Source organism: Pristiophorus japonicus, chromosome 6, assembly GCF_044704955.1.
Source record: "Pristiophorus japonicus isolate sPriJap1 chromosome 6, sPriJap1.hap1, whole genome shotgun sequence".
NCBI classification, from domain to species: Eukaryota; Metazoa; Chordata; class Chondrichthyes; family Pristiophoridae; genus Pristiophorus; species Pristiophorus japonicus.
In genome coordinates this window covers 240,832,126-240,859,187 of record NC_091982.1, presented here as the reverse complement: position 1 = coordinate 240,859,187, position 27,062 = coordinate 240,832,126, and the positions used below count along the sequence as shown (strand labels likewise).

Sequence of the window (27,062 nt, the reverse complement as noted above, 5' to 3'; positions counted from 1 at the left end):
TCAGAATTGATCTGAGCAACAATAAGGCACTTGTCAGACCAAATCAGGGCTCATCAATGTACACTCCTCATTAGCATTCAACTTTCTTAGACGTGTTTAAGCAGCATTTGATATTTTTATTGTGAAGGGCTCTTACTTGTTTCTTGCCTTCACTTTTTTCTTCCCGCACTGATTGAGAGTTGTTTTCTGTCAATGATGAAATGGCTGTTGGAAAATGGCACCATTGCCTCCATGGTAGCACTCTTGCTGCCGAGGCTCAAGGTCGTAGGTTCAAGTACCCTTCCAGAGACTTGAGCCCCTAATCTGAGAGTTCAGTACAGTGCTGAGGGAGCGCTGCACTGTCGGAGGTGGCGATTTTCGGGTGAAACATTAAACTGAGGCACCTTTCGAAGAAGATCAGGGGGGTTGCCCCGGTGTCCTGGCCAACATTTATCCCTCAACCAAAAACCATTTCATAGAATCATAGAATGATACAGCACAGAAGGAGGCCACTCGGCCCATCGTCCCTGTGCTGGCTCTTTGGTAGAGCTATCCAATTAGTCCCAAGCCCCTTCTTTTTCCCCATAGCCCTGTACATGTTTTACCTTCAAGTATTTATCCAATTATCATTGACCTTGGTGGGACCTTGTGGTGAGCAAATTGGCTGTCACATTTCCCTACATTACAATATTGATTACACTTCAAAAAGTATTTTTTTGTGTGAAGTATTTTGGGATGTCCTGAGGTCGTGGAAGGCACTGTATCAAAGCAAGTTCTTTCTTTCCTAATGTGCACACCAAGTGTGCATATAGCCCTGATTTCATAGACAAGGAAAATGATGGCTACATGGTATACCTAATGGATTATCACTGATACAGAGGTTTTTTTTTACTGGTATACAATGGTATTATTACTTTACAGGGGCTGATACATTGGTTTATGTTGCTATTCGCACTCTGAGAATTCTGCATGACTCCAACTTAAGCCTCTTGTCAATCCCAAAAATTTATAACACCACGATTGACTACCGTGCCTTCAGGAGTCTAGACCTTAAGCTCTGAAATTTCCTCCCTACGCAGCAACAACAAGTTATATTCATAATAGCGCCTTGAACGTCGTAAAATGCCCCAAGGCGCTTCACAGGAGCGTTATCAGACAAAAATTGACATCAAGCCAAATAAGGAGATATTAGGGCAGATGACCAAAAGTTTAGTCAAAGAGGTAGATTTTAAGGAGTGCCTTAATGGAGGAAAGAGGTAGAGAGGTGGAGAGGGTCAGGGAGGAAATTTGAGAGCTTAGGTCCTCGGCTGCTGAAGGCACGGCCACCAATGGTGGGACTAAGGAAGTGGTGGATTCCACAAGGCCAGAATTGGTGGAGCATAGAGCTCTCAGAGGATTGTAGGGCTGGGGAAGGTTACAGAGATAGCGAGGGTGAGACAATGGAGGGATTTGAAAATAAGGATAAGAATTTTAAAATCGAGTCATTGGTGGACCAGGTGCCAATATAGGTCAGCGAACACAGTGATGATGTGTAAACAGGACTTGGTGTGAGTTAGGATATGGGTAGCAGAGTTTTGGATGAGCTCAAGTTTATAGAGGGTATAATATGGGAGACCAGCCAGAAAAACATTAGAATAGTCAAGTCTGGAGGTAATAAAAGCATGGTTGAGGGTTCCAGCACTAGATAAGCTGAGGCAGGGGCGGAGACGGGTGGTGCTATGGAAGTGGAAGAAGGCTGTCTTGGTGATGGAAAGGATATGGGGTCGAAAGCTCTGCTCAGGGTCAAATAGGATGCCCGAGGTTGAGAACAGTCTGGTCCAGCCTCAGATAGTGGCTGGGGAAGGTGGGGGAGGGGGGGGCAGTAGGCGGTGTTGGGAATGGAATCAGTGCTGTGGATTGGTTTTATATTGGGATTATTCCTATATGTGGGTATATCCAGTGCTCTATATTGGCCCATATGGGGTTATTCCTGTATGGAGGTATGTCCGTTTCTTTCTACTCGTCCCTGCTGTGATTATTGCCGTATGGGGTATAGACTGTGTCCTCTCCTGGTCTCAAATAGGATTGTTCCTGCATGGAGGGTATAGCCAGTGATCTCTGTTGGGATTATTACTGCCTGTGGGTATATACAGTGCTCTCTCCTGGTCTCTGTTGGGATTATTCCTGTACAGAGGTTATATCCAGTTCTTTCTACTGGTCTCTGTCGGGATTATTCCTGCATGGGGGACATATTCAGTCCACTCTAATTGGTCTCTAATGGGATTATTCCTGTCTGGTAATTTACCCAGTTCTTTCTACTGGTCTCTGTTGGGATCATTCCTGCTCTGTGTGCTGGGACTATTCCAGTGTGGGGTGTATCCAGTGCTCACTGTGTGCTGGGACTATTCCAGTGTGGAGTATATCCAGTGCTCACTGTGTGCTGGGACTATTCCAGTGTGGGGTGTATCCAGTGCTCACTGTGTGTTGCAACTATTCCAGTGTGGGGTATATCCAGTGCTCACTGTATGCTGGGCCTATTCCAGAGTGTGGTATATCCAGTGCTCACTGTGTGCTGGGACGATTCCAGTGTGGGGTTTATCCAGTGCCATTTGTACTGGGATTATTCCAGTGTGGGGTATATCCAGTGCTCATTGTGTGCTGGGACTATTCCAGTGTGGGGTATATCCAGTGCTCACTGTGTGCTGGGACTATTCCAGTGTGGAGTGTATCCAGTGATCACTGTGTGCTGGGATTATTCCAGTGTGGGGTATATCCAGTGCTCACTGTGTGTTGTGACTATTCCAGTGCGGGGTATATCCAGTGCTCACTGTGTGTTGGGCCTATTCCAGAGCGTGGTATATCCAGTGTTCACTGTGTGCTGGGACGATTCCAGTGTGGGGTTTATCCAGTGCCGTTTTTACTGGGATTATTCCAGTGTGGGGTACATCCAGTGCTCACTGTGCGCTGGGACTATTCCAGTGTGGGGTATATCCAATGCTCACTGTGTGCTAGGACTATTTCAGTGTGGGGTGTATCCAGTGATCACTGTGTGCTGGGATTATTCCAGTGTGTGGTATATCCAGTGCTCACTGTGTGCTGGGACTATTCCTGTGTGGGATATATCCAGTGTATTGTGTTCCTAACATAGATGAGGCTGCACACAGGGAGGTTAAAGTAACAGTGACCTCAGTCTTTATTAAGACACTCCAGAGTGAGGAACAGGCCTTCGGGGCCGGCTTATATACAGTGCTCCCAAGGGATGCTGGGGTCCCTTGGGACGTCAGGGGATACGCTCCCTGGTGGCCGAATATGGAAGTGCATGCTTTATAGATACACAACATCACTCCCCTCCAAAGTCAAAGTGAAAACTACTTACAAGGTGAGGCGGTCGGGAGCCTTTCTTTCCCTGCCTCAATACAAATGTATGTTCTGGTGTGTTGACTGTGCCCTCGCTGGGCTGGCGTGTTGTTGGCCATGCAGAGCTGCTAGGTGAGTCTCGCCTTGCTGGGCTGTTGGGCGTGATGGGTTCGATTTCCTGCTCTGGGTTGGTGTCTTGATCCTTTGGGTGTGTGTTGTGATCTCAGAAAAGGTGGTGTCTGCTGTGGGTTGTTCAGGGCAGTCTGTGAACCGCAGCCTTGTTTGGTCCAGGTGCTTTCTGCAAATTTGTTCGTTGTCTAGTTTGACTACAAACACCCTACTCCCTTCTGTAGCTATCACCGTGCTCGCCCGCGATCCACTTGGGACCATGTCCATAGTTCAGCACATACACAGGGTCATTCAGATCAATTTCCCGTGACACGGTGGCGCGACCATCATTTACATTTTGTTGCTGCAGCCTGCTCTCTCCCTGATCATGCAGGTTGGGGTGAACCAGCGAGAGTCTGGTTTTAAGTGTCCTTTTCATGAGTAGCTCAGCCGGGGGCACCCCTGTGAGTGAGTGGGGTCTCGTGCGGTAGCTGAGCAGTACTCGGGACAGGCGGGTTTGGAGTGAGCCTTCTGTGACTCGTTTAAGGCTCGGTTTGATGGTTTGTACTGCCCGCTCTGCCTGCCCATTGGAGGCTGGTTTAAATGGGGCCGAGGTGACATGTTTGATCCCATTGAAGGTCATGAATTCTTTAAATTCGGCACTGGTGAAACATGGCCCGTTGTCACTGACCAGTATGTCAGGCAGGCCGTGGGTGGCAAACATGGCCCGCAGGCTTTCAATGGTGGCAGTGGCGGTGCTTCCCGACATTATTTCGAATTCAATCCATTTTGAAAAAGCATCCACCACCACCAGGAACATTTTACCAAGAAACAGGTTCGCATAGTCGACGTGGATCCTCGACCATGGTCTGGAGGGCCAGGACCACAAACTTAGTGGTGCCTCTCTGGGCGCATTGCTCAACTGAGCACACACGCTGCATTGCCGTACACAGGACTCTAAGTTAGAGTCGATACCGGGCCACCACACGTGGGATCTGGCTATCGCTTTCATCATTACTATACCCGAGTGAGTGCTGTGGAGATCCGAGATGAACGTCCCCTTTTGGGTAGCACTATGCGGTTACCCCACAACAGGCAGTCTGCCTGAATGGACAACTCGTCCTTTCACTGCTGGAACGGCTTCATTAGCTCTTGCATTTCAACGGGGATGCTGGCCCAGCTCCCATGCAGTGCACAGTTTTTTACTAGGGACAGCAGAGGATCTTGGCTGGTCCAAGTCCTAATCTGGCGGGCCGTGACAGGTGATTTATCATTTTCAAACGCTTCCATGGCCATCAACAAGTCTGCGGGCTGCGCCACCATCAACAAGTTTGCAGGCTGCGCCATTTCCACCCCCGTGGTGGGCAATGGTAGCCGACTGAGAGCACCCGCACAGTTCTCGGTGCCTGGCCTGTGGCGGATGGTATAGTTATACGCTGATAGCGCGAGTACCCACCTTTGTATTCGGGCTGAGGCATTAGTATTTATCCCCTTGTTTTCAGCGAACAGGGATATGAGGGGCCTGTGACCAGTTTCCAGCTCAAATTTGAGGCCAAACAGATACTGATGCATTTTCTTTACCCTGAACACACACGCTAATGCCTCTTTCTCAATCATGCTGTCGGCCCTCTCGGCCTTAGCCAAGCTCCTGGAGGCATAGGTGATAGGTTGCAACTTCCCCGCAACGTTAGCTTGTTGTAATACACACCCGACTCCGTACGACGACGCATCACATGCTAGCACAAGTCTTTTACACGGGTTATACAATACAAGCAGCTTGTTGGAGCATAAAATGTTTCTGGCTTTCTCAAAAGCAATTACTTATTTTTTTCCCCATGCCCAATTCTCACCTTTACGCAATAACACAAGTCGGGGCTTTAAGAGGGTGCTTAACCCTGGTCGGAAGTTACCAAATAGTTGAGGAGTCCCAGGAACGACCACAGCTCTGTGACGTTCTTTGGCCTGGGCGCGTTCCTGATAGGCTCTGTCTTGGCGTCTGTGGGCCGAATGCCGTCTGCCGCGATCTTTCTCCCCCAAAACTCCACTTCTGTTGCCATGAAGACGCATTTCGACCTCTTCAGCTGCAGCCTGACATGACTCAGTTACTGGAGGACCTCCTCCAGGTTTTATAAGTGCACGACGGTGTCCTGACCCGTGACCAATATGTCGTCCTGATAAACCACCGTGCGTGGTACCGACTTGAGTAGGCTCTCCATGTTTCTCTGGAAGATCGCTGCAGCCGACCGAATTCCAAACGGACATCTGTTGTAGATGAACAGTCCCTTGTGCGTGTTGATGCAGGTGAGGCCCTTCGAAGACTCCTCCAGCTCCTGCGTCATGTAAGCCGATGTCAGGTCGAGCTTGGTGAACGTCTTGCCTCCTGCCAGTGTTGCAAATAGGTCGTCTGCCTTAGGTAGTGGGTATTGGTCCTGTAGCGAGAAACGATTAATAGTTACTTTATAATTGCTGTAAATCCTGACCGTGCCATCACTTTTGAGTACTGGAACAATTGGGCTGGCCCACTCGCTGAATTCCACTGGGGAGATGATGCCCTCGTGTTGCAGCCTGTCCAGCTCAATTTCCACTCTCTCATCATGTGAGGTACCGCTCGCACCTTGTGGTGAATGGGTCGTGCCTCTGGGACCAAGTGGATCCGCACCTTCACCCCTTAAAAGTTTCCAATGCCTGGCTCAAAAAGGGAAGGAAATTTCTTAAGAACCTGGGTACATGAGGCCTCATCGACATGTGATAGCGCTCGGATGTCATCCCAGTTCCAGTGGATTTTGCCCAACCAGCTCCTTCCAAGCAGTGTGGGGCCATCGCCCAGGACAATCCAGAGTGGCAGTTTGTGCACCGTGCCCTCGTAGGTGACCTTGACCATGGCGCTGCCCAGGACAGTGATAAGCTCTTTGGTGTACGTTCTCAGTTTCGTGTGGATGGGGCTCAGGGCTGGTCTGAGTGCCTTGTTGCACCACAGTCCCTCAAACATCTTTTTACTCATGATGGATTGGCTAGCACCAGTGTCCAGTTCCATGACTACGGGTAAGCCATTCAATTTTACATTTAGCATTATAGGTGGACATTTCGTTGAAAATGTGTGCACCCCATGTACTTCAGCATCTGCCTCCTCTCTCTGAGGCTCAAAATTGCTTTGATCCACCATGGACCGATCTTTCTCTGTCACATGGTGGTTTGCAGGTTTTGCAGAGCTTGCAGCTCATCTGCAAGCTCTTTGGAGGTGCCCCATTGTTCCACAGCTCTTCCAAATATACCCTTTGAAGCGGCATGAATAGGCTGAATAGAAGCCTCCACAATGCCAACAAGGTGTGAACTGCCTTGCATTAATCCTTTGTTGCGGATTCTGCGTCATCTGGGTCACCTGAGGTCTGTTGGCAGTTGCAGACTCATGGTTTCTGCCCTGTACATTTCTGCTCGCAAACACAGTTCCAGTTACTTTACGAACATTGCTAGCACTTGTGTGCTGAGAGATTTGTTTGGTGTTTTCACTGGTGGACATAAATGCCTGTGCTATCGCAATGGCGTTACTGAGAGTCGGTGTCTCTACAGTCAAAAGTTTTCGTAGGATGGTCTCGTGGCCAATGCCCAGTACAAAAAAGTCTCTGAGCATTTGCTCCAGGTAGCCATCAAACTCATATTGTCCAGCAAGTCGCCTTAGCTCGGTAACGTAGCTCACCACTTCCTGGCCTGTAGATCGCTGACACGTGTAGAACCAATTCCTCATCATCAGCACGCTCTCCCTCAGGTTAAAATGCCCCCGAACCAGTGTACAAAGCTCCTCATACAACTTATCTGTGGGTTTCACCGGAGCCAGAAGATTCTACATGAGACTGTAGGTCGGTGCCCCGCAGACCGTGAGGAGGGCCGCTCTCCTTTTTGCAGCACTTCCTTCTCCGTCCGGCTCCTTGGCTACAAAGTACTGGTCTAGCCGTTCGACATAGGCTTTCCAGTCCTCACCCTCCGAGAACTTCTCCAGGATGCCCAAAGTTTGCTGCATCTTTGCGTTGGACTCGTATTCTCATCGCCAGTTGTTGTGTTCCTAACACAGATGAGACTGCACACAGGGAGGTTAAAGTAACAGTGACCTCAATCTTTATTAAGACACTCCAGAGTGAATAACAGGCCTTAGGGGCCGGCTTATATACAGCGCTCCCAAGGAATGCTGGGATCCCTTGGGACTTCAGGGGATGCGCTCCCTGGTGGCGGAACATGGGAGTGCATGCTTTACAGATACACAACACAGTGGACACTGTGTGTTGGGACTATTCCAGTGTGGGGTTTATCCAGTGCTCACTGTTTGCTGGGACTATTCCAGTGTGGGGTATATCCAGTGCTCACTGTGTGCTGGGACTATTCCAGTGTGGGGTGCTTCCAGTGCTCACTGTGGGCTGGGAGTATTCCAGTGTTGGGTATATCCAGTGCTCACTGTGTGCGGGGACTATTCCAGTGTGGGGTATATCCAGTGCTCACTGTGTGCTGGGACTATTCCAGTGTGGGGTGCATCCAGTGCTCACTGTGTGCTGGGACTATTCCAGTGTGGGGTATATCCAGTGCTCACTGTGAGATGGGAGTATTCCAGTGAGGGGTATATCTAGTGCTCACTGTGTGCTGGGACTATTCCAGTGAGGGGTATATCCCGTGCTCACTGTGTACTGGAACTATTCCATTGTGGGGTATATCCAGTGCTCACTGTGTACTGGAACTATTCCAGTGTGGGGTATATCCAGTGCTCACTGTGTACTGGGACTATTCCAGTGTGGGGTATATCCAGTGCTCACTGTGTACTGGAACTATTCCAGTGTGGGGTGCTTCCAGTGCTCACTGTGTGCACGGACTATTCCGGTGTGGGGTATATCCAGTGCTCACTGTGTGCACGGACTATTCCGGTGTGGGGTATATCCAGTGCTCACTGTGTGCTGGGACTATTCCAGTGTGGGGTGCATCCAGTGCTCACTGTGGGCTGGGAGTATTCAAGTGCGGGGTACATCCAGTGCTCACTGTGGGCTGGGAGTATTCCAGTGTGGGGTTTATCCAGTGCTCACTGTGTGCTGGGACTATTCCAGTATGGGGTATATCCAGTGCTCACTGTGTACTGGAACTATTCCAGTGTGGGGTATATCCAGTGCTCACTGTGTACTGGGACTATTCCAGTGTGGGGTATATCCAGTGCTCACTGTGTACTGGAACTATTTCAGCGTGGGGTATATCCAGTGCTCACTGTGTACTGGAACTATTCCAGTGTGGGGTATATCCAGTGCTCACTGTGTACTGGGACTATTCCAGTGTGGGGTATATCCAGTGCTCACTGTGTACTGGAACTATTCAAGTGTGGGGTATATCCAGTGCTCACTGTGTCCTGGGACTATTCCAGTGTGGGGTATATCCAGTGCACTCTGTGGACTGGGCAATCCTGCTGGTGACCTGAGGCAGTGTGGGCGGAACAGTTTGTGACGTCAGCAGCAATGGACGGCCATTGTGACGCTATCGGACGGCGCCGCTGACTGCGCGGCCTGTCGGAGGGCGGACGGAGTCTGTCTGTGTGTGTGTGTGGTGTCCGGATCCGGCGGCGGTGCTGCCCACAGGACCATGAGTTACCGGAGGGACTGGCGGGGAGGCGGCGGCAGCGGCGGTGGCGGCTCCGGGTCCTCGGGGGGCTGGGAGGGCGCATCAGGCGGCAGGGGCCGGGGCCGCCATCCCGGCAACCTGAAGGGCAAAGACATCGGCCTGTGGTACGCCAAGAAACAGGGCCAGAAGAGCAAGGACCAGGAGAGGAGCGAGGTGAGTGATGGGGGGAGGGAAGGTGATGGATGGAGGATGGAGGGAAGGTGGGTGGGTGAGGGAGGATGGGTGGGGAATCACTCAGCACACTCACAGGGAAACACTGCAGCACCTGGGCAATTCGTCCAGCAGTAATTGAAATAGTGGGGAATTAATGAGCAACAAATCAATAATGTAAATAGTGAAGGAATTGATAAACAATAGATCAATAATGTAAATAGGGGGATGGAATTAATAAACAATAGATCAATAATGTAAATAGTGATGGAATTAGTAAACAGTAGATCAATAATTTACATAGTGATGGAATTGATATATGAACCAAATATAGCAATAATGTAAATATTGAGGGAATTAATCGATCAATACCTGTAACATGAATACTGAGGGAATTAAAATATAAACAATAATATAAATACTGAATGTCTCAGCATTAATATAGATATCCGATCATTTAATGCACCATTAGTAAAATACAGAATGATTTAGGGAATTATATAACCAATAAATCAGTCAATAATACAAATATTGGATGATCTAAGAATTAATATAGACATCGAACAATAAATACATCGATAACAAAATACCGAGTGACACAGGGAATGAATACAATCAAACAATAAATGTGTCAATGATACAAATACTTTCTGTATTGGGAATTAATATAGACACCAAATAATAAATACATCGATAATAAGATACTAAACATCAGAGAATTAATTTTTAACAATAAATGCACCAATCAAGCTGGCTGCTTTGTCCTGGATGATGTCGAGCTTCTTGAGAGTTGTTGGAGCTGCACCCATCCAGGCAAGTGGAGAGTATTCCATCACACTCCTGACTTCTGCTGTGTAGGTGGTGGAAAGGCTTTGGGGAGTCAGGAGGTGAGACACTCGCTGCAGAATACCCAGCCTCTGACCTGCTCTTGTAGCCACGGCATTGATGTGGCTGGTCCAGTTGAGTTTCTGATCAATGCTGACCCCCAGGGATGTTGATGGTGGGGAAATTCGATGACTAGTAGGGAAAATGCTAGAATCCATTATTAGGGACATGGTAACAGGGCACTTAGAAAATCATAATGATTGGGCAGAGTCAACACGGATTTATGAAAAGGAAATCATGTTTTACAAACCTAGCATTGCAGATGTGAAGGAACCAGTAGATGTAGTGTATTCGGATTTTCAGAAAGCATTTGATAAGGTGCCACATAAGAAGTTATTACACAAAATTCGGACTCATGGGATTGGGGGTAATACATTAGCATGGATTGAGGATTGGTTAACTTATAGAATACAGTGAGAATAAACTGGTCATTTTCAGGTTGGTAGGCTGTAACTAGTGAGGTCGTTTTTGGGCCTCAGCTCTTCACAATCTATATTAATGACTTGATTGAGGAGACCAAGTGTACTGTATCCAAGTTTGCGGACAATATAAAGCTAGGTGGGAAAGTAAGTTGTGAGGAGGATGCAAAGAGGCAGCAAAGGGATATAGACAGGTTAAGTGAGTGAGCAGGAACATGGCAGATGGAATATAATGTGGAGAAATGTGAAGTTATCCATTTTTGCTAAGAAAAATAGAAAAGCAGAATTTCTTTTTAAAGTGGTGAGAGATTGGGAAATGTTGGTCTTCAGAGGGACCTGGGTGTCCTTGTACATGAATCACAGACAGTTAACATGCAGGTACAGAAAACAAAGATGAGGTACTACAAAGGCTGGCTGTACTTAAAGTAAATAAGTCACCAGGACTGGATGGGATGCATCCGAGGACGCTGAGGCAAGTGAGGGAGGAGATCGCGGAGGTACCTGGCCAGAATCTCCCAATCCTCCTTGGAAACGGGGATGGTGCTGGAGGACTGGAGAGTTGCAACTGTTACACCCTTGTTCAGAAAAGGGTGTAAAGATAAATCCAGCAACTATAGGACAGTTAGTTTAACCTCGGTAGCGGGGAAGCTTTTATAAACGGTCATTTGGACAATTGTGGATTACTTAAGGAGGTCCAGCACGGATTTGTTAAAGGCAAATTGTGTTTAACCAACTTGATCGAGTTTTTTGATGAGGTAACAGAGCCCGTGCCGGCTCTGCAAGAGAACCTCAGCTAGTCCCACTCCCCTGCCCTTTCTCCATAACCTTGCAATTTTTTTTTTTCGGGTACTTATACAACTCCCTCTTGAAACCTGTGATTGAACCTCATCCACCACCCTTTCAGGCAGTGCTTTCCAGATCCTAATCACTCGCTGTGTAAAAAAGTTTTTTTCTTATGTCGCCTTTGGTTCTTCTGCCAATCATCTTAAATTTGTGTCCTCTGGTTCTCGACCCTTCTGCCATTGGGAACAGTATCTCTCTACTCTCTCCTGACCCCTCATGATTTTGAACACCTCTATCAAATCTCCTCTCAATCTTCTCTGTTCCAAGAACAACCTCAGCTTCTCCAGTCTATCCACATAACTGAAGTCCCCCATCCCTGGAGTCATTCGCGTAAATCTTTTCTGCACCCTCTCTAAGGCCTTCACATCCTTCCTAAAGTGGGGTGCCCAGAATTGGACACGATACTCCAGTTGAGGCCGAACTAGTGTTTTATACAGGTTCATCATAATTTCCATGCTTTTGTACTCTACCTCTATTCATGAAGCCCAGGAACCCGTAAACTTTTTGAACCGCTTTCTCAACCTGCCCTGCCACCTTCAATGATTTATGCATACATACCCTCTCTGTTCATGCACCCCCTTCAGGATTGTACCCTTTAGTTTATATTTCCTCTCCTCATTCTACCAAAATGTATCACTTCACACTTTTCTGCGTTAAATTTCATCAGCCACGTGTCTGCCCATTCCATCAGCCTGTTTATATCCTTTTGAAGTCTATCACTCTCCTCCTCGCTGTTCACTATTTTTCCAAGTTTTGTGTCATCTGCAAATGTTGAAATTGTGCCCTGTACACTCACATCCAAATCATTAATATATATCAAGAAAAGCAGTGGTCCTAGTACCGATGCCTGGGGAACACCACTGTATATGAAGAGTCATTGACCTGAAATGTTAACTCTATTTCTCTCTCCACAGATGCTGCCTGACCTGAGATTTCCAGCGTTTTCTGTTTTTATTTCAGGTGCCAGCATCCACAGTATTTTGCTTTTGTACCACCGTATTCCTTCCTCTAGTCCAAAAAACAACCATTCAACTCTACTCTCTGTTTCCTGTCACTTAGCCAATTTCGTATCCATGCTGCCACTGCCCCCTTTTTATTCCAAGGGCTTCAACTCTGCTGGCAAGCCTATTATGCGGCACTTTATCAAAAGCCTTTTTGGAAGTCCATGTACACCACATCAACCACATTGCCCTCATCAACCCTCTCTGTTAGCTCATCAAAAAACTCAATCAATTTAGTTAAACGCGATTTGCCTTTAACAAATCCGTACTGGCTTTCCTTAATTAAACCACACTTGTCCAAGTGACTATTCATTTTGTTCCGGATTATCGTTTCTCAAAACTTTCCCATTAGCGAGGTTAAACTGACTGGCCTGTAGTTGCTGGGTTTATCCTTCGACCCTTTAATTGAACAAGTGTGTAACATTTCCGATTCTCCAGTCCTCTGGCACCAACCCCATATCTAAGGAGGATTGGAAGATTATGGCCAGTACCTCTGCAATTTCCATTTTTATTTCTCTCGGTATCCTAGGATGCATCCCGTCCAGTCCTGGTGACTTATCTACTTTAAGTACAGCCAGCCTTTCTAGCACCTCTATCAATTTTTATCCCATCCAGTATCTCAACTACCTCCTTTCTCTATGACTTTGGCAGCATCTTCCTTGGTAAAACAGATGCAAAGTGCTCGTTTTGTACCTCAGCCGTGCCCTCTGCCTCCATGCGTAAGTCTCCATTTTGGTCCCTGATCAGCCCCAACCCTCCTCTTAATAGAAACATAGAAAATAGGTGCAGGAGTAGGCCATTTGGCCCTTCGAGCCTGCACCGCCATTCAACAAGATCATGGCTGATCACCCATCCCAGCGCCTCCCCCCCCCCCACGCCCCCTCCACACCCCCCCGACCCCTCCAGCCGCAAGGACCACATCCAACTCCCTCCCGAACACATCCAATAAACTGGCATCAACAACTCTCCGCGGCAGGGAACCCCACAGGCCAACAACTCCCCGAGTGAAGAAGTCTCTCCCAATCCCAGCTCCAAACAGCCCACCCCCCATCCCAAGAGCGTGTTCCCCCCCCCCCCCTTACTACCCGTTTACTATTTATACACCTATAAAAAACTTTTGGATTCCCTTTTATATTAGCTGCCAATCTATTCTCATACTCTCTCTTTGTACCTCTTATTTCTTTTTCACTTGGCCTCTGAACCTTCTATATTCAGCCTGCTTCTCACTTGTATTGTCAACCTGACTTCTGTCATACGCCCCCTTTTCTGATTCATCTTGCTCTCTGTCTCTTCCGTCATCCAGGGAGTTCTGGCTTTGGTTGCTGTACCTTTCCCCCTCGCGGGAATGTACCGTGACTATACCCGTACCATCTCCTCTTTTACAGTTTTTCCTGCCAATCTTTGATTCCAATTTATCCGGGCCAGATCTATTCTCAACCCACTGCAGTTAACCTTCCTCCAATTATGTATTTTTACTCTAGGTTGCCTCCTGTTCTTTTCCATAGCTTATCTCAGCCATTATACACACTGTTCCCTAAACGTTCACCTTCTGACACTTGCTCCATTTGACCCACCTCATTCCCCAGAACCAGATCCAACAATGCCCTTCCTCATTGGGCTGGAAACGTACTGATCAAAAGTTCTCCAAAACACATTTCAGTAATTCTTCCCCCTCTCTGCCCTCTACACTATTACTATCCCAGTCTATATTAGGATAGTTGAAGTCCCCCATTATCACTACTCTAAAGTTCTTGCACCTCTCTGTAATTTCCCTGCAACTTTGCTCCTCTATATCCTTCCCACTAGTTGGCAGCCGATAGAATACACCTAGTAGTGTAATGGCATCTCTATTGTTTCTCAACTCTTAACCAAATAAATTCAGTCCTTGGCCCCTCCAGGACATCCTCTCTCTCCAGCACTGTAATATTCTCCTTAATCAACACTGCCATCACACCTCCTTTCTTTCCTTCCCTGTCTTTCCTGAACATCTTGTATCCAGGAATACTTAGTACCCAATCATGCCCTTTTTTGAGCCATTCTTCATTATCACAACAACATTACAATTCCCATGTGCCTATTTGCGCCTGCAGCTTACCAACCTTATGTACTATGCTCCGTGCATTCACACACGTGCACTGTTTAACCTACCTTGGACCCTCTTGTATTCTCTTGGTCTGACTCCACCTAATACCGTACTATTTCTCACTTGACTCCCAATCCCTTGTGCACCTTGTTTCTCCTGGCCAATGCTGCATCCTGGTGCTCATCTCCCCAGCCAAATTTGTTTAAACCCTCCCCAACAGCATTAGCAAACATATTAAAAAGATGCTTAATTGTGTCCTTGCGCCCAAAATAAAAAGCTTAATTTAAAGAGCAATTAGCGGAAACTCGGCATGATGATTGATCCGATCTGCGGATGTGATCAGTTTTGTGGGCGGAGCCTGCTTCCAGCGCGATGCTTTTTAAATGGGGCAAAAGGTCCCAGAAGTTTGATTTGCGCTGGATGTAACTTGTGCTTAAAACTCCTCAATCTTTTCTGCTGGTTTGGCCGATTTCGGGCAAATGCAACCGGGCGGAAACTGACCCGAATGTTTGCTATTGTGGGAGGATTTGGATAGCAAAACGACATGTGTGGCTTCACCGTAGGTGTTGTCAGTTAGGGACTGTTTATAAGTGACAAACTGGCCCCTCCAGTGCATCTGGTTTAATTTTCTAAGATTCTGAACGGACATCTAGGATTCCCCCTTCCTACCATGATGAGCTTTCTACTGGGATTATAAATTTGTTTAATTTTGCTAACGGGCATTGCTTCCTTGCTGGGGTGCGATCCCACAGGTGGCAGTCACCCTCAGTTACCTTGACCAAGCGGCAGGTCATCATTGTGAGTCTTGACAAGAGTTTCTGTGGCTGTTTGACTGCAGGGGCATCACAGTCGGGCCCAATTCTGTACTTCCACACTATCCACACATGCACATTGGTACATGGAACCCGGCTAATTCGGCTTCTGAAAGGCATTGACGTTTAGCTCATTCAATATAGGGCCAAAAAAAGTGTTTGGCATCATTGAAGAGAGAGAAAGAATTACAGATCACTCCAGCAATAGCCAGTGTTCAAGATTGAAGTGAGGACTTGTGATGTTTAAAGTAGTGCCATACTATAAACATCCCACTACGTACCATTGCAACCTACACAAGGGGATGTTGATTTATGTTGCAAAAGAGTGTTGACATACGAATGTGTAGAGAAATGTAAACTTGTGTGCGTAAGAATTGGCTGAAGGATGGTGCATTGACTGGAGACTACCAAATAAGGGAAGACCACTTCCATTTTGCTCAAGAAATCGGTGTATTTAAAAAAAAAAACAAGCTTTTGTATTAAATTTGAGAAGAAAGAAACCTACAAGATTTCAGTGCATGCCTACGTTCAAAACTGCTGACAGAACTCCGCTTGTAAATTGAGTTATACTCTGAAGAAATTATATTTCGCATTTAGATTTTTTAATGTTAAAGTACAAAAAATATTGATTATAACCACAAGACTGAATTCCTTAAAAGAAAGACTTCGATTTGTATAGCGCCTTTCACGACCACCGGACGTCTCAAAGCGCTTTACAGCCAATGAAGTACTTTTGGAGTGTAGTCACTGTTGTAATGTAGGAAACGCGGCAGCCACTTTGCACACAAGCAAGCTCCCACAAACAGCAATGTGATAATGACCAGGTAATCTATTTTTTTTTTGTTATGTTGATTGAGAGATAAATACTCCCCTGCTCTTCTTCAAAATAGTGCCATAGGATCTTTTACATCCACTTGAGAGGGCAGACGGGGCCTCAGTTTAACGTCACATCTGAAAGGTGGCCCTCAACACTGTACTGGAGTGTCAGCCTGGATTGTTTTTTTGTGCTCAAGTCCCTGGAGTGGGACTTAAACCCACAACCTTCTGACTCCGAGGCAGGAGTGCTACCCACTGAGCCACAGCTGACACTTTACTAAACTGAACAACAGAAGATTGCTTAAAAACAACCATCATCATAGGCGGTCCCTTGAACGAGGATGACTTGCTTCCACACCAAAAGGGATGAGTTCACAGATGTTTTAATGAAGGACCCGATGTTCCAGTCCTGAACTCCAGGGCTGGAAGATGCCTGTATGTGGATTTTTTTTAACGTGTGGTGACCTTTGCACATCAGCCACCACACGAGCTTGACAGAGCTAGGCCTTTATCCAGTGGCAAGGGTAAACCAGGATGACTGGAGACCTGCTCTGCTGCACAAACCTAATGCACACACATTTCGCAGTGTGGGATGGCCCATGTTGCCCCTGGGCCCCGCACCCTCATTTGCTGCACCTCTCACCGTTCCTCTGCGATGATTTCTCGCTGCTGATCTCTCACCACTCCTCCGCCATGATCTCTCACCGCTCCTCCACCACAAAACATTCGCCACACTTCCGCCACAATCTCTCACCGTACCTCCGCCACGATCTCTTGCCGCTCATCCGCCCCGAACTTCCAGCTCCTCCACTGTGCCTGGGCCCCGCTGATGTTCCTGCCGACACTCGTAACCGGTGACCTGACAACACATTGGTGCTGGATGGTCATCAGAAAGCAGGAACTCTGGTTGATTTGTTCTTCCTAATCCAAAGAGAATGCAAGTGAGGCCAAACCATTGCCACCCAGGCTCAGATCAACTAACGCAGGATAGACTGGGATTGGACTTGTGATATTTGTGGTCTGTATGGCTCAGGCACTCACTGGATAAACTCGCTGAGTGATCAAGGGGAACCTGCACAAAAGCGATTTGCTGTGGATGAAATAAAAACAGAAACTGCTGGAAACGTTAAGCAGGTCAGGCAACGGCTGTGTCGAGAGAAACAGGGTTAATAGAAACATAGAAATTTACAGCGCAGAAGGAGGCCATGGCCCGTCATGTCCGCGCCGGCCGGCAAAAAGCCGCACGGCCCTCGGTCAGCAGCCCTGAAGGTTACATATAAACCTATGAACAATGGCAGAAAGGTAAAGAGCACCCAGCCTAACCAATCCGCCCCACACAACCGTGATACCCCTTACACTGAAACATTCTACATTCCACCCCAACCGGAGCCATGTGATCTCCTGGGAGGCAACAACCAGATTCAAAACCCAGGCCAATTTGGGGGGGGGGAAATCTGGGAAAATTCCTCTCCGACCCATCCAGGCGATCAAAACTAGTCCAGGAGATCACCCTGGCCGTATTCGATTCCCTGCAGTGCTTACCATCATATGTTTCAGCTCGACAACCTTTGGGGACCAGCAATATATCTTTTAAGTGAATATGAAGAGAGTTGTAGTTGCTGGTCTTGTTGACCTGTTGGTTCTGCCTTCTGTCAGATTGGCCATGGCTCCGATGGAGTAGTGCAGCTGTGACTGCACTAAGCAGTTCAAAAAAAACGGTAGTTAGATTGTTTCACTTGCGACGCACTGGCTGGTTTCTTAATTTATAAATATACACGTCGTATTTTTTTTTTATCAGTGAAATTCGTTGCATGTTTCAAGTTCTATTGTACATGCTGCCTGTCAGTCTTCAAAATTAGAAGATTTAGTTAGCTCTGTTTGTGCTTGTGGCTTGTGTATAGTTGGGGAGTTAGTATAGAATTTTAAGTGCCAAGGACAATAGATTTTAAAATCAGATTCAACAGTTTTATCGGTAGACGCTCCACTCACAGCGGGGATTATCCCTGCTCCCACTGAATGCAATTTATTTTCTGTCTGCAGCCAAAATTTAAAGTTGCAATTGGTGACATTCAATAAACTATACGTGCGCAATCTTAAGCCCTCAGTTCCTGTGGTGCCATTGGGATATGGAGCATTTTTCTAATTGTGAAGAGGTATTGGATACATTTTGGGACTCCGCCTTCTTAACCCCCCCCCCCCCCCCCTCCCATTATGGTTTGAAATTCCCCTTTAATCAATAATGGGAATTTGACTGTTTTCCTCTATATTGAATGACCCACTAATAAAATTGCATGATTCTGCTACTATATTAGATCGTTAACTGTACATCAGTTTTTTTTTAAAGTCCTTCTCCCATTTTTCAGAGGGAAAATGTGTGTCTTAACTGCAATCTGAAAAGAGCTCCAGTGTGGCAGTTAAAGAAAGCAAAAACCTGCATTGATACCGGGCCTTTCACAAGCTTCGGACATCTCAAAGTACTTCACGGCCAATAAAGTATTAATGAATCGTGATCCCTGTCGTAATAAGATAAATGAGCGGAGAATCTGTTGTATTGAGAAACTGGCAAGCGGCCTGTGCAGGAGCTTCAGACAGCTGCACAGCCGTGCAGCTAAACAGGAACACTGCCCAGCACAGACTGCATTTAAATTGTCGCAATACTTTATTCAGTTCTGCCTAATTAAGAATCATTATGTTATGATTTTTATGAGCAGGATTAGGCCGTTCAGCCCTTCGAGCCTGCTCCGCCATTCAATTATATCATGCTGATCTGCACCGCTGCTCCATTTACCCGCCTTTACTCCCTATCCCTTGATTGCCTTACCTAACAAAATCTGTCTCTTTCAGTCTTGAAAGCTACAGTTGTCCCCCAGTATCTATAGGAGGAGAGTGTTCCAAATTTCCGCTACCCTTTTGTGCTTCCTGATTTCACTCCTGAATGGCCTGGCTCGAAATTTTAAGATAGTGTCCCTTTGTTCCTGATTCCTCCACCTTCTCCGTTTCTACCCTATCGAATCCTTTACTGACGATTAGGGCACTCTCTAAACATTCTCTAAAACAAAAGCAAAATGCTGCGGATGCTGGAAACACTCAGCGGGTCAGCTAGCATCTGGGGAGAGAGAAACAGAGTTAACGTTTCAGGTCGATGACCTTTTACCAGAATTGAAAGGTGTTAAGAGTTTAACGATTTTTAATGAATTAATTAGTGAATTAATTATTCTATTAATGGATATTTAAGATCAGATGAGGTGCTGAAATGAGTTAACACGTTAACAATACTGCACTGCTGTTTTTGCCTTTTCATAGAGGGCAGTTGTGCAGATGGATGAAGCACGCGAGGAGCACATCACCCGGCTACTGAATTCTGTCCAGACACGTAGCGACTACAAGGAACCGCGTGTGAGCGACTACAAGGAACCGCGTGTGAGCGACTACAAGGAATATCGCCCCGCAGTGTCCGCCGACTCTAGCATGAACTGGAGGTAACACAGCTTTTCTTCTTGACAGTGTTGCCCTGAAGTATGAGTTTTCCAAACTCGCTTCCTCTATTGTGCTGGATGCATTAGTACAGTGCTTTTTCAACAAAAAAACTGTAATTCTATTTGAGCAGTATATTACAGCTCTTTAGCGACCACGTGCCCAGGCTATTACCTGGCTAGAGCGACAGTCACACTGGCAACTTGAATGCCCCCCCCCCCCATCTCTCTTCAGGGCAGTGAAGCCCCTGCCCACTCGAACTCTCACACGTGCCTAACTCCGATCAGTGGCTTCCGAATGTCTTAATGTCTAATGTCAGAGATGCTGCCTTTTCAAGAGAAAGTTACTCCAAGAGCATTGGGAAAATGATGACCAACACACCTGCAATTTTCTCACCTATCTCTCTTAATACTCGAGGCCGAAAACCATCTGGTCCTGCAGATTTGTCTTGTCTTCAGACCCAGTATTTTCTCCACTATTTTAACTGACCGTACATCCACTAAGTTCCTTCTCCCCTTGACTTATTTTTAGGGTCCCTTGTAGCACTCTAATTTTGTCCTCTTCCTGCACTGTGAAAAGAGATACAAAGTACTCATTGAGCAAGTCTGCCATTTTCTTATTGTCCAGTTATGGGGCCCAAGTTTCCACATGATTTGCGCCTGATTTTTAGGAGCAACTGGTGGAGAACGGACTATCTTAGAAATCGCAATTCTCCACATTTTTTTTTCTGCAGTTCTAGTCAGGTAGAACAGTTCTACTTTGGAACAGAATTTTTTCTTCAAAAGGGGGCGTGTCCAGCCACTGACGCCTGATTTCAAAGTTTCCACAGTGAAAACGTACTCCAAACTAAGTTAGAATGGAGCAAGTGAAGATTTTTGTACAACTGAAAAAACCTGTTCTACACATTAAAAAAATCAGGCGCAGGTTACAAATTAGGCGTCCAGAACGAGGTGGGGGGGGGGGGAGGGGGGGAAGGGAAGTCATTAAATTCTACAATAAATCCTTATTTATACTTCTACAAATATTATACAAATAAATCCAACCTGAATAAACATTTATAAGCAAAGAAAAGATTAAATAAACCATCTTCCTACCTGTGTGAAAGTGCTTCAGGCACGGAGAATGCTGCAGGCGTTCGTTCCCGTGGAGGGGAGGGGGGGAGAAGGAAACAGCAGTTTCGTTCCCGCGGGGGAGGGGGGAAGGAGACAGTGAGAAGGCTGCAAGTGCTGATGTGCTGATGGCAATGTGCTTTTATTAAAAAATGTTCAAAAATTAAACAGCTACAAAGAACTACAAAAATGGCCGAGTGCCAATGTTTTTTTCACACTGAGCATGCGCGAACGCTCCAATGCGCACGCGCAGCGTTGCCGGCAGGAAAAAAACGAATTAAAATAGTACCCGCCCCCTCCCACTTACAAAATCGGCGCGAGTGTAGGCTCTGCCCCCCTGGGCGCCGCGCCAGGCAGACAAGGAGCTGCAGAACGCTCCAGAATCGCGAGTTTTTTTTTAGGCGCCGTTTTAGACGCGAAAAACGGGCGCCCAGCTCGGAGAGGCGCCCGTTTTTTATCGTGTGGAAACTTGGGCCCATAGTTTCACCTGCATCTGGATTTAATGGGCCCATATTCCCCTTTACTACTTTCTTTCCTGTTTTGTATCTATAAAAATGTTTACTGTTGGCTTTGATATCCCTTACAATGTTATTTCTCATTCCTTTTTGCACTTCTTAACACTTTTATTGAACCCCTTTGTTGCTTTTAATTGTTCCCCCAGCGTGCTCGATCTGCTCTTCTCGCTACTGTCTCGTAAAGAAAGAAAGAAGAAAGAAAAACTTGCATTTATATAGTTGAACAAGAGTGGGAATTGTCGATTTAGCTTTGCTGGCAAAATTCTAACAAATTTTGGGGAATAAAAATGGCAAATATTGGAATTACATATCAGGCTCGTTAATATAAGATGAAGTGTTTATCTCACTGCTGTTTGTGGGATCTTGCCGTGAGCAAATTGGTTGCCATGTTTCCCTACATTCCCTAAAGTGACTACATTTTAAAAAGTACTTCATTGGCTGTAAGCGGCTTTGTGACGTCCTGAGGTCATGGAAGGCGCTATATAAATGCAAGTTCTTTCTTTATATGCCAGCACTAAAGCAGATTAACTGGTTTTATATATATATATATCATTGCTGATTGTGGCAAATTTCTGTGTTTATTTCTGATTGGTTATGTTATCCCATTCTGAACATATGAATGTTTCTTTCCCTCACAGAAGTTCCTCCACTCCAACCAACAGGGAAGTTAAATCAGAGACCACTTCGGACCTAGAGTACCTCTTTGAAACCATTACTCGGGATGTCTTTTTGGACGAGGAGCTGAGGGAAGACGTTGTGAAGAAGAGAACTAATTCGAGATATCTGGACCTGAAGGTATTGGCATCGAGATTTCGGTCAGTCTAAATGACAGTATGTCACAAAGAATAAATGGCGGGGAGCAAAAGAACATAAAAAATAGGTGCAGGATTAGGCCAAACAGCCCCCATAGCCTACTCGGGGATGCAATATGATCATGGCTGATGTAGCTCAACTCCACTTTTCCACCCAATTCCTATATCCCTTGATTCCCTTAGAGTCCAAAGATCTATTGATCTCAGTCTTGAATATATACAACGACTGAGCATGCATAACCCTCTAGCATAAACACACTAAGGCCTAACCTGTAGGCTTGAGGCCAACTCTTAGGACTGTCATCTGTACCCCTCTCCTGTCCCAACAAATGCCAGTGACTTGTAACAAGCTCCCAATTACCTGTGAGACATTTCTTATTAAGTTTCTATATAGTGATAGTTGGAAGGGAATTTAACATACTGGGTGGTGCAGTTGGTTTAACATACTGTGCTTTCACCCATAGGACCGGGATTTAAATGCAACCTAGGTTAATGGACGAATGTTTCCTTTCTTCCGGCTGCAGGTGTCCTATGTGAATGGAGTTCAGTGGGGTTTAGCACAGTTCCTTCTGGTTGTAGCCCACAGCACAAAGCTGCTCATAAGAACATAAGAATTAGGAGCAGGAGTCAGCTATACAGCCCTCGAGCCTGCTCTGCCATTCAATAAGATCATGGCTGATCTTCGAACTCACCACTTTCCTGCCTGATCCACATATCCCTTGATTCCCCTCGAGTCCAAAAATGTTATCGATGTCAGCCTTGAATATACTCACTGATTCAGCATCCACAGCCCTCTGGGGCAGAGAATTCCAAAGATTCACCAACCTCTGAGTGAAGAAATTCCTCCTCATCTCAGTCTTAAATGACCAACCCCTTATCCTGAGACTATGCCCCCTAGTTCTAGACTCTTCAGCCAGGGGAAACAACCCCTCTACCCTGTCAAACCACCTCAGAATCTTACATGTTTTAATAAGATCACCGCTCATTCTTCTAAACTCCAGAGAGTATAGGCCCAATCTACTCAATCTCTGTTTATAGGACAACCCTCTCATCCCAGGGATTAATCTAGTGAACCTTTGTTGCACTGCCTCTAAGGTTTAGTAGCCTCATACAGAGAGGCCACAAGAATAGTTGTTATAGGAAACTGAGAAAGAAAATCACACTGATGCAGCAAGACAGCACTTTTAAAAGGAGTAGTGTTGCGACAGAGTTAGAATCACACACAGCAAAAGAAGGCCATTCGGCCCACATGCCTGTGTCGGCTCTTTGAAAAAGCTATCCAACTCCCCCAACTCTTTCCCTGTAGCCTGCCAATGACATAATCACTAATAGTGCCTGAAAAATACTTACAGAATGACCACTTCCAGCTTAAGAGACAGAATTATAGAATCATGCAGCACAGAAAAGAAAGACTTGCATTCCTGTAGCGCCTTTCACCTCTTGCAGGACGTCCCAAAGCACTTTTCAGCCAATGAGGTTTCGGGAGGGAATTCCAGAACTTGGAGCCTAGGCAGCTGAAGGCACGGCCGCTAGTGGTGGGTGAAGGAACAGTCTAAATCCAATTGTCCACAGTAAAACGTCATTGTGGCACTAATAACAAACTGCGTACAATTTAATTCACAGTCTGTACTTCAACCTATTGAGTTCTTTTATCAGAATCTAATTTCCTTAATTTAGTCATTGTCTTTAAGTGGCAGCAGTAAAATTGTATGTTTTCTTAATCCTTTTTATTCCCTTTCTATTTTCACAGAAATTCCGGGAAAAACTCCCCTCCTACAGCATGAAGAATGTAAGTGATTTAAAAAAAAAAAGTTCTGTACATAGAGCAGGCAATTTTCTTCTGTTTTGGGGATGATTGATGTAGTTCTGGAAATGTATGCTGTGTATCAAAGATGTCCAAACCTATGGCCAGAGGGCCACATGAGCGGCCTTTCCCCTTCCCTGGGAGCCCTGTCAATCTGGTTACAATGTCCAGGTAACTCGGCTCTGATAATGCTTATATTTGTCTCTGCTGTTTTTTTTTTCTGTTTTGTGCCTTGTAGTGTTAACTAATTTCATCCGTAGCTACCATTGCAACAAAGGATTGTCAGTCCGCTGACACTAACTCCACTTGTGATTCACATTCGAGTGTTTTTTATAATAACAAGCTTTATTACATTGACTGATAACTGTCTTCCATAATATATTAAATGACAAGATGACATGGAAATACAGTTACAACGTCTGAAATCTGGAATCCTCAAGGCTGAGTCCGTGCCGGTTTTTGGGTTTTTCCGGATTTCAGACAAAATCAATGCAGGGTAGTCCGAATCCAGAATCCTTGGGGCTGAATCCGTGCCGGATTTTGGGTTTTGCCAGATTTTGGACCTTGCCACTCGCCGAACTGTCCGGTTTTCAGGCAATTCCAGTTTGCGGAAGTCCGGATTTGGGATGTTGCACATGTAGTACAACCTGGTTCCCAGGCTCCGACTACTTTGAGCACATGTTCCAACCCAAGGGAACACCACATTCCATTCCCAAGACCTGGAGCGGCCAGCTCCAGCCCTCCAGGCCCTCTGCGTGGCTCCTGACCTTCCCAAGAACGCTCTGCTGTAAGGGGGAAACCGTTTCTATTCCCACAATACAACCTGGGCTTGTGCCTGCATAATACGTAGGCTGCACGTTCAGCTGAGGCCACATTTTTATGTGTTTATCCCCGCTCAATAATCTTTTCGGCCTTTGCCTCTGTTCTGCAAGCTTTGTTTATAATCATTATCATCATAGGCAGTCCATCGGAATCGAGGAAGACTTGCTTCCACTCTTAAAATGAGTCCATAGGTGGCTGAACAGTCCAATACCAGAACCACAATCCCATAAGTGCGAATGCCAATCTTTATTTTTTACTGTGATATGTTGACAACTAGTTTCTTATCAGAGTATGAGCCTTTTTCACAACCCGAGTATTAATCAATCTATGTTCATGCCTTTCCAAACTGTCTGTTCATACATAGAGACAAGATTAAGATTTATCTTTCCCACAATGTTGCTATAACACTAAAAACCTATGCAAAATGATCCTAGGATCATTTAAATCATTTTAAAGCATTCCAACATTCATCCCTTTTGAGACAGAATGAAAAATCACTGAGTCAAACGTGGGAACAGTTAAGTGGTTAAATTACAGGACTAGTAATCCAGAGGCCTAGACTAATAATCCGGAGACATGAGTTCAAATCCCACCACGGCAGCTGGGGAATTTAAATTCAGTTAATTAAATAAATCTGGAATAAAAAGCTAGTATCAGTGAGGGTGACCATGAAGCTACCGGATTGTCCTAAAAACCCATCTGGTTCACTAATGTTCTTTAGGGAAGAAAATCTGCCGTCTTTACCCGGTCTGGACTATATGTGACTCCAGACCCACAGCAGTGTTGTTGACTCTTAACTGCCCTCTGAAATGGCATAGCGAGCCACTCAATTGTAACAATCCACTGGAAGAAACAATAATACGAATAAAACCAGACAGACCACTTGGCACTGGCTTCGAACACGACAAAGGCACACCCAACCCAGTCGACCTACAAAATCCTCCTCACTAACATCTGGGGAATTGTGCCACAATTGGGAGAATTGTCCCACAGAATCCTAACTTTCCACCAATTTCCCAGACTCCTGCATCACCATCCCTGGGTATGTCCTGCCCGAGGTGGCGTCACAGTGGTATACAGTTGAGAGGGAGTGACACTGGGAGTCCTCAACATTGACTCCGGACTCCATGAAGTCGAGCATAGGTAAGGAAACCTCCTGTTTGATTACCACCTTCCGCCCTCCCTCATACAATCATAGAATGGTTACAACACGGAAAAAGGCCATTCGGCCCATCGAGCCCGTGCCGACTCTCAGCTAGTCCCACTCCCCCGCCCTTTCCTCGTAGATCTGCAATTTTTTCTCCTTCAGATATTTATCCAACTCCCTTTTGAAAGATAAAATTGAGTCTGCCTCCACCACCATGTCAGGCAATGCATTCCAGATCTGAACCACTCACTTTCTTACATTGCTTTTGGTTCTTTTGTCATTCACCTTAAATCTGTGTCCTCTGGTTCTCGATCCTTCTGCCAAGAATCTGCACTCCTCCATGTTGAACACTACTTGCAAGAAACACTGAGGGTAGAAACGTCACAGAATGTACTCTGAGTGGGGAACTTCAATGTCCACCACCAAGAGTGGCTCGGCAGCAGCACTACTGACTGAACTGACCGGGTCCTGAAGGACATAGCTGCCAGACTGGGCCTGCGGCAGGTGGGGAGAGAACCAACACTCGGGAAAAACCTACTTGACATCGTCCTCACCAATCCACCTATCGCAGATGCATCTGTCCATGACAGCATTGGTAGCAGTGGTCACCGCACAGTCGTTGAGCAGATGAAGTTCCGTCTTTACACTGAAGACACCCTCCATCGTGTTGTGTGGCACTATCACCGTGCTAAATGTGATAGATTCAGAACAGATCTTGCAGCTCAAAACTGGGCATCCATGAGGCGCTGTGGGCCACCAGCAGCAGCAGCATTGTATTGCACCACAATCTGTAAACTCATGGCCCGGCATATCGCTCACTGTACTATTATCATCAAGCCTGGTTTAATGAGCTGTGCAGAAGAGCATGCCAGGAGCAGCACCAGGCTACCAACCTGGGGAAGCTGCAATACAGGACTACAGGCATGCTAAACAGCAGAAGCAGCATGCTATAAACAGATCCCACAATCAACAGATCAGATCAACACTCTGCAGTTCTGCCACATCCAGTCGTGAATGATGGGCAATTAAACAACTAATGGGAGAAGGAGATTCTATGAATATCTCCATCCTCAATGATGGCGGAGCCAAGCACATGAGTGCAAAAGATAAGGCTGGAGCGTTTGCAATCCTCCTGAGGTTCGCACCATCACCGAAGACAGTCTTCAGCCAATTCGATTCACTCCACGTGATATCAAGAAACGGCCGAGCGCACTGGATACAGCAAAGGCTATGGGCCCCGACAACATCCTGGCTGTTGTGCTGAAGACTTGTGCTCCAGAACTAGCCGCACCTCGAGCCAAGCT

The 27,062-nt window shown here is 46.3% G+C and overlaps 1 protein-coding gene across 1 annotated transcript in view; it reads left to right on the top strand.

The window, feature by feature from the left end:
• Positions 1-8,919: 8,919 nt before the first annotated feature.
• Positions 8,920-27,062, top strand: part of dhx36 (DEAH (Asp-Glu-Ala-His) box polypeptide 36) — an 81,387-nt gene continuing 63,244 nt past the window's right edge. The window contains exons 1-4 of the mRNA XM_070883752.1: positions 8,920-9,219; positions 19,379-19,554; positions 21,812-21,968; positions 23,736-23,774. Coding sequence (XP_070739853.1) covers positions 9,028-9,219; positions 19,379-19,554; positions 21,812-21,968; positions 23,736-23,774 — 564 coding nt within the window. The 5' untranslated portion in view covers positions 8,920-9,027. The remainder of the gene's footprint in view (positions 9,220-19,378; positions 19,555-21,811; positions 21,969-23,735; positions 23,775-27,062) is intronic.